Source organism: Triticum urartu, chromosome 7A, assembly GCF_056163025.1.
Source record: "Triticum urartu cultivar PI428250 chromosome 7A, HENAU_Tu73, whole genome shotgun sequence".
Lineage (NCBI taxonomy): Eukaryota > Viridiplantae > Streptophyta > Magnoliopsida > Poales > Poaceae > Triticum > Triticum urartu.
In genome coordinates, this window is record NC_141879.1 from 89,007,129 (window position 1) to 89,015,542 (window position 8,414).

General features: G+C 43.8%; 1 protein-coding gene across 1 annotated transcript; it reads right to left on the reverse strand.

Moving 5' to 3' along the window:
* Positions 1 to 6,252: 6,252 nt before the first annotated feature.
* LOC125525731 (uncharacterized) lies at positions 6,253 to 7,980 on the reverse strand. Its single transcript, XM_048690735.2, has 3 exons — positions 7,388 to 7,980; positions 6,943 to 7,219; positions 6,253 to 6,293 (listed from the first exon to the last, which is right to left on the reverse strand). The coding sequence occupies exons 1-3, from the start codon at positions 7,883 to 7,885 to the stop codon at positions 6,253 to 6,255; spliced, it is 816 nt and encodes a 271-aa protein (XP_048546692.2). The 5' UTR covers positions 7,886 to 7,980.
* Between the last annotated feature and the right edge of the window lie 434 nt (positions 7,981 to 8,414).

Sequence of the window (8,414 nt, forward strand, 5' to 3'; positions counted from 1 at the left end):
TACCGGTCTAGTTATCTATTGTCTAGGGACAAATAACTTTCTCGTAACAAAAAGCTCTACTAAAACTAACTTAGTTGTGTCTTTATCTAAAAGCCCCTACATTTTATTTGCGTGCTCTTTATTACCTTGCAAACCTATCCAACAACACCTACAAAGTACTTCTAGCTTCATACTTGTTCTAGGTAAAGCGAACGTCAAGCGTCCGTAGAGTTGTATCGGTGGTCGATAGAACTTGAGGGAATATTTGTTCTGCCTTTAGCTCCTCGTTGGGTTCGACACTCTTACTTATCGAAAACTGTTGCGATCCCCTATACTTGTGGGTTATCAGTTCCCGAAGCAGTTCACTCAAGATTACCTCGCTAAGTACATGATTGGTGGACATGCAATGAAGGTTAAAGTGTTTCATCCAGACTACAATGAGCATTGAGAAGTCCTAATGAAGACAGTGAAGGATGGACGGGCGGCCATCACAAGGGGTTGGCCTAGAGTCATGCGCGCATTACGCATGGAGGAGGGCACCATATGGGCATTCCTCTTCACCTTCTCCAGCAACCAAAATGTCTTTCGCCTCTCTCTTTACAGTCTTTAGTACAACTGTGGTTCATCATTCTTTACTTGGTGCTTCTGTACTTCTTTAGTATATTTACATGTGCATCGAATTATGCATTCGTGGTTGAACCTATATTTGTAATAAACATGGTTGGATATGAAATAAGTGATTGCCTACTTTCAAATTCAAAACATGTGATTTTTCAATTAGGGATTAATTGGGGATTACACTGCACACGGTTTGCGAAAGCGAAACGCCTGCGATATACGTGGAGATCAGAAACGTTTCTAAGATCCACTACATGTGCGATCAATCTCCACTGCACACATGAATTTCTCTTCAAAACTGTTTGTGCTAGGCCACCTTGCGCAAAGGTTTACCACATAAAAACTTTGTGTGATGGACAGTCTTTGCCACACAGTTTCTTCTACGCACCGTGTGTGATGCATTCAATAATGCAAATGATAAAATTATTAATATCGTGTGCAATGGCAATGCTATCACAAATGATTTAACGGGAAAAATTGCGTGTGATGTACCTGTGAACGGAAACGTTTTCCTTGGAGCGACTGTGTGGGATGTACATACGAACGGAAACGTTTAGTAGGGACTGACTGTGTGGGATGTACTTGCGACCGGAAACAATTTCGCCTGTATAATTGTATTTTTTTAGCTCTACTGTACGCATTTCCGTATTTGAGCGCTCGCCGGTCGCACATGACCTCATTTTGCCGAGCGTGTGTGCGAGGAGGGCATATCCTTGATGGTTTCTGGGTTGTGTGGGAAGGACCCCCCTATCGCCCACACTCACTTGGCAACGGTTCCAAATGCCGTCGCGGAAAGGAGTTAAACACCGTCTATATAGCACCGACGCGTACCAGTGAAGGGTCTACACTACTTTAAAATCTAGCATCTTTTGACTCCTGAGATACGAAATATGCTACATTACAAAGGATTTTTCTATGAGAGATACAGAAAACACTTCTAGAAAGGAATCTGATGAGACTCCTGAACCTGTCATTCCGATGGAGTATTATGAACGAACACATGATGAAAATCCTATGGAGGAAGATAATTAATGAAGCTCCTATCATATCAACAGACAAGGACGGTAAAGTCCTTTGGTGGTGATTTCATTGTGTACCTAGTGGATGATACTCCCAATTTCATTTCAGAAACTTATGCATCTCTAGATGTTGATTATTGGAAGGAAGTGGTCCATAGTGAGATGGATTCCATCATAGCTAATGAGACATGGGAGATCATTGATCATCCCTATGGTTGTAAACCTATGGTATGTAAGTGGGTGTTCAAAAAGAAGATTATGTTAAACAATAAAATGGAGAAGTATAAGTATAAGCTTGTGGCCAAGAGTTATACCCATAAGGAATGTGAAGACTTCTTCGATACTTAATCACCTATGGAAAGACTGGCCAACATTTGAATGTTACCCTCTCGGCTGCCTTACATGGTCTTATTTTTCATCACATGGACGTCAAGACGTTTTTCCTGGATGGAGAGCTAGATGAGGAAATTTACATGCAACAACCAGATGGCTTTGTAGTAGATGGTCAGGATGGAAATGTGTGCAAGTTATTGAAATATTTGTATGACCTGAAACATGCACCTAAGGAAGGGCATGAGAAGTTTGATAAAAACTTTGACATCTTTTGGCTTTGTTGTTAATGAAGCTGGCAAATATGTATACTATCACGATGGTGGGGGTTAAGGAGTTATTTGTGCTTGTCTGTCGATGAAATACTGATATTGGAACAAACCTCGAAGTCATCAAGGAGATTAAGACTTTTCTATCTCATAACTTTGAGATGAAGATCTTGGAGTGGCTGATGTTTTCTTGAACATCAAATGCCGAGAGATAATGAGAGTGTGATTACACTTCTACAATTTCTCTATGTTGAGAAGATTCTGAGCTTCTTTGGCTATTTAATTGTAAATCTTCTCTCGCGCCATATGATCCTAGTGAGCGGATTGGAAAATTCGAAGGAAGAACTATAGATCAATTGAGATACTCTTAAGTGATTGGCTCACTTATGTACCTAGCTTGTGCTACGAGGTCTGACATCGCGTTTTCTATGAGCAAGAGTGAGCCGGTTTGTTTCCAATTTGGGAGATGTACAACATGCTCTTGAAAGAGCTATCTATCTGAAAGGTACTATGAGTCATGGACTTCACTACACCCGATACCCGATGGTAGTTGAATGGTATAGGGATGCTAATTGGATCTCTGGTGCTAGTGAGATCAAGGCCATAAGTGGATGTGTGTTTACAATTGGAGGAGGCATTGTTTCATGAAAGGCTTGCAAGAAGATTATCTGAACAAAGTCAACAATGGAAGCATAACTCACAACAAAAAAGGGTAGCTTGATGCATGTAGCTCCCACTTGCGCAGGGTTTGGGGAAGGGTCCGACCACTTTGGGTCTATTGTATGCAACATTTTCCCTGCATTTCTACAAGAGGCTGTTTCTAGGACTTGAACCCGTGACCTCATGGTCACAAGGTAGCAGCTTTACCAGTGCGCCAAGGCTCCCCTTCCGGAAGCATAACTCACAACAATAGATAAATATTGTACTGAAGTAGAATGACTTTGAGAGATTTTTTATGGACTTGCCAGTTATTGAAAATTTAATTTCATCTATCCACATGAACTGTGACAATCAGACGGTGCTTGTCAAAGCAAGCAGTTCAAAGGACAACATGCAATTCACAAAGAAGATAATGAGAAGATTGAGGTTTGTCAAACATTTAAAAAACTTCAGAGTGATAGCTTGGATTACATCCAATTGTCTAAGAATTTCACATGGTCCTTCACAAAAGTACTATCAAATGTTGTGATAGAAATGCATCGAGGGAGATGGGTATAAGATGTCAGTAGTGACCCCACCTATGTGATCGAAGTCCCATTAAGTAGGACGTGGAAAAATAAGCTATTGGTTACTAGAGGAGAGTAACTTTACTAACCCACTATGGGAGATGCACTACTCTCCAAAATTGCATGTATGCTAGGTTGACTTTTTCCTTAATGTATTTTGAGGCTTTATTAAGCAAGATGCTATCATACATAACAATATTTGAAAGAACACACATATATTAACCCAACTGTTGGTCACAGTCTATGAGATAGGGTAATCTCTAGTAAGCTCGTGAATAGGCGAGAAGTGTGGCTAATATGCTCCACCGCGTGGTTAGCCTTTGGAAAACTAGTACCGGCAAGAGAACCGGTGAAATTCCGTTAAAATTCCGTTACGCCAAACTGACAATTTTAGGCATATTCCATTGTTCGGCTTTGAAGAAGTGTATCTCTTTGCTCTAGGTGGATGTTCAAATTTAATCGGTCTTCACTAAATATTGCATATCAAAACATTGTTTGGAACATAGGACAACAAAATGATCCTCCGAGGTCTGGTGGAGATTGTTGAATTATAGATGAGCCAAGGGTCCATATATGAAATAATTCCTGAAAAATCTCAAAGGCCCATGCTGGGTTCCATGACATGGTGAGAAGTTTAGTACCACCCGGATTTGGAGGAGAGTTACGACCAACATATAAGGTAGGTATTCTCTTTCACATGCTATTAGAGCTTGAGAAGAGAAGTGGTACACACACGCTCCTCCTCTGTCGTGTGTCTCGTCATGCCTCGCCCGCACGTTGTGTTTCGTGAATGAGCTGAACCGAACCGATCTCAGACCTATGTCATGTATGCACTTTATTATTGCCTTTTAGGAACAAATAATTAATTGGCAATTATTTACAAGTCAATAACGGGCGCACTATGATCCAAACCATCGGATCGTGAGATGTTACCGAGTCGGTTGTGGGCCTCAACCCACGTCTCCCTGCCTAACCGCCTATATATTGGAGGCGTTGGCAACGGTAGCCACCACCCTGATTAGACCACTTTTGCTCTACCTCCTCACAGACAACCCGTCATTCTTCCTCTCGCTGCTACTGCTTGGCGATCCATCCCGTCTAAGTGCACGACTATACAGGAGAGGAGATGTCTAGAATCCCGTCTTTGTGACTCTAAACGAGGAGAAGGGCGATTAGGTTTTCGCGAAGCGTCTAAAGCGCAGCTGCTCGATGTTGTTCCTCTACTTCAACTGCATCCTCGACCTCACCGACATCGCCATGGGTGACAACTTCGATGCTCCAAAGAAGAAGACCAAGGGAAACGCTACCACCATGGCCGCGGCCTTTTCCTGGTCAACTGGAGGGTATGATCTGTTAGTCCATGTCTTACTGGTTGATGCGTTTGCTGTACTTAGCACGTTGATAGATATGTCAGTTATATGCCTAGTACGCACTAGCTCTTAATATTGATGTTGCTATCAACATGGTTTATTTATGGATTAAATTAATCGAAGAAAAACTTAATTACCCAACAATTTGTTGGCCAACAAACAGAAGCATCGAGTGAAGCATCATTGAACGACTCTTATGAGTATGTTGGGAGATCTCCACCCAGCACAACTCTACTCCACCTCTAGAGCGGTAAAAGGATATTTGGCTAACAAGTTAGTTGTAGATTCGGAACAGAGAGAGGTGGTTGTGAAATATCTGAAGTACTCTTTTATTCATTTCATTTCTTTATTTTTCCTTCTTGATAATGATTTTGTCTTCCTCTGCTTCACACATTCTGAGATAGTGTCCGACCTTCCAATGTATCTCATTCCTTGATCACCGGTAATTGACAAACAGAAGTGAGTACCACTTTGTGGCAGGTTGATGATTTGGAGTAGTTTAATGAGATTGATGGGTGAATTCACATCAACTGCAAAATCATATGGGTATATGGACAGCATAGAAGATTATGTGAATCTAACAGGTGAAGAGTCGAACCCGCAAAAAAAAAGGGGGTGAAGAGTCTTATTAGTACTCCATAAGATTGCAGAGTCAAGTCTTATTTTACTCAATCTAAAATATGGAGTTGAAGTATTTGGGTCAACTTTACATGCCGCAGACTCATAATAAAGAAAAAGAGAAAGAAAAAAAAGCAAAACATACATTTTTACTGACCTTCAAACGTTTCAGTAGTCACTGAAACAAGAAAGACAGAGACAGAGAGAGAAAGAGACAGAAACAGAGAAGGAAGCATAAAATGTCTGAAGTTGTTGTCATGCTCATGAACAATGTAATGTGCAGAAACTAGCATTCTTACAGTATCGTGGGATACAACCTGAATTTTTGTTCAGAAAAACTACCATAGGCTAACACGCATGCACGCAGCAAAATGCAGCAAGTCGTGTACAGGTGCATTAACCTCACCATGTTCAGAACTCTAGTCTCCATGAAAACACAAATTCATTTAAGAGAATAACAAAACTTTAAGCGGAATAACAAAAGTCAAGTGCTCAACTCACTGCAAGAACCACCACATCTGTTCTTCATCTAAGAGAAACGCGGCTAACAACAATTAAGTAGTAGCCATTGTCAACGCATTACAGACTAATGCCACTGCATCATTGTACAAACAGTTTCAGAATTTTAGAACCGTGATGGCAAAGCAAATAGGTTTCCTACTGTCAGGAGAACAAACCAAGTTTAAGTAGCAGGAACACATGAACTGCTGGGTTTTCCTGAACCCATATCTCTATGAAAGGAACTGGGTTCTTATGTCGTCGTGTCCGAGGCAGCGACACTTCTGAAGAGGTGGACAGGAAGGCGACTTCTAGGGACATCTCTCTACTCTGCATCGACATCCGCGTACCGCAGCGCCGCGTGGGCTGAATTAGAAGGAAAATAGTTAAGCTGTTAGGCATTTTCTGTCACAGGTATTGCAACAGCTTTAAATAAGAAGATAAAAAAAGAAAGCTGATGTACAAAACCTCAAAACAATGTAAAGTGCTGTGGGCTAAAAAACAATTACAGTAGGCTAAAAACAGAAATCATTATGAACGATTGGCTCCACCTCAGGGTGGTCGTAGGCAGACTGAACTGATTTTGGTTTTCAAGTTCCAAAATCTACTAGCTGAATCATCTGAGTCAAAGAACAGTACCATCAAAACCATTGGTTTACCTATCAAGGTTCAGTGTGGATTTTTTTACTTATGAAATGATTCCCAACCCCCAACAAACAACTATCTTCAGACAACCTTCTAGCATCTGTCCATAAACCCAACAAGCACAATGTCATGGCTGTTGACCAATTACTGATTTAATTCAGCAACTTCTACTGATGTCTACAGTATAATCCTACAGCAGTTCAGACTATTTCCATATCTTAACTCCTAACTGAAAGTCTGAAACAGATTATCAAAAGTTTCAGACTACACCGGTTTCAGTAAACTTGTTTTTCACAATTCAGACTAGTAGTTCAAGACTACTGCGAATACGAGTTTCTTGCCAAAGGAGAAGAGTAGGAAGGTTTCTCACCAGGCGTCCCGACGATGACGACGAAGATGTGGAGGGTCTCGCCGCTGCTGGCCAGGTCGACGACGAGTGGAAACATCCGGCCATCACGTGTGGGGAGGCCCATGACGAGTTCGGAGTCGTCCAAGATTGCCATGGCGCCCAGCCGCCTGGCTAGCCGCTTCCTCGGGCGGAACACGGACCTCCCACTGAACACGAACGAGCCGCGGGTGATGAGTTCCCCGTGGATGTTCCGCCACACGTACATGATCATCCGCGACCGCAACATGGGGTGGGGAAGCTGCAGTTGAGTCGCAAAGAACCATCGTCAAATCAAAGAAGCCAAAGAAACCACAGTCGCAACCAAGAAGCGCAAATTTGGCAAGAACAGAGCATGCGAATGAAAGAAAATCCAAGACCCAATTCATCAATTTGGGGAAGAATCAAGGAACGGGCGTGGCCGGCTCACCCCAATCGGACGTGGAAGGGGAGGCATGACCTCCCTGGCGGGGATTTGCTCCACGACCCAGAGCATCTTCCTGCTGATGTTGTCGAGGTCGTCGACGAAGTCGACGCTGGCGTCGGTGTTCCAGTACCTCCCGTTGGCGCGGAGGCAGACGCCGCCGATGTTGCGGAGGTAGACCTCTTCCTCGGATTCTGACAGGATGGCCTGCCAGACGACTGGCTGCACCTCAGGATGGTCGTAGTCGCGCTGCTCGACGCGGAGCCCGCGGTGGCCTAGCGGCGCCGGTCCGTCCGTGGCGGCGAGGTAGTGGCCGTAGGCGGCGCTGTGGAGGAGCAGGTACTGTCCGTTCTCGCCCGGGTACCGGTGCACCGCCCAAGCCGCGTTCATAGACGCCCGGCGGACGCGGAGGTTGACGCCATAGCCGTCCTCGTCGGCGTGCAGGTACGTGCCGTGCACGCGGCTGCGCAGCCGCACGTGCTGGCCGTGATGGAACTGCTCCATCTGTCACCGGTGAAGATGGAGAGCAGAGGCGCGCGGGGGAAGGAGAGGTGGGTTCTTCCGTTGGTTTCTTGGCGCTGCGGCGAGGCGGAGAAGAGAAGAATCGGGAGCCGTTGGTTGAGACGGTTGCGTTGGGCGCCAAGACCAGATCATTTCAAGGCTCGGCTTTCGGCACTAGGTGGGCCGTTGGGAATACGTCCCGAGGCCCGCGCAATTTTGATCCAGCACGCCTAATCGTCCACAAGCACAGTAAAAAACCGAATTCTCAAAAAAAAAAAAAGCACAGTAAAAAACCGTCCACAAGCACAACACTGCTCTGTTTCTACTAAAAAAATTCTTTTTGGCTCAAGAAAAACGAAAATACATAGGTGCACACGATACCACGTGAGGATAGTATCATGCCCGTCTGCTTATGTAAATCATATGTAATTTCTGTCGCAACTACAAAAACATATTCGTGTGCACTAGCACTCAGAACATATTTTAATAGAAAGGAGTCTATCCAATGAGGCATCAGAAATCCGCTCACAAC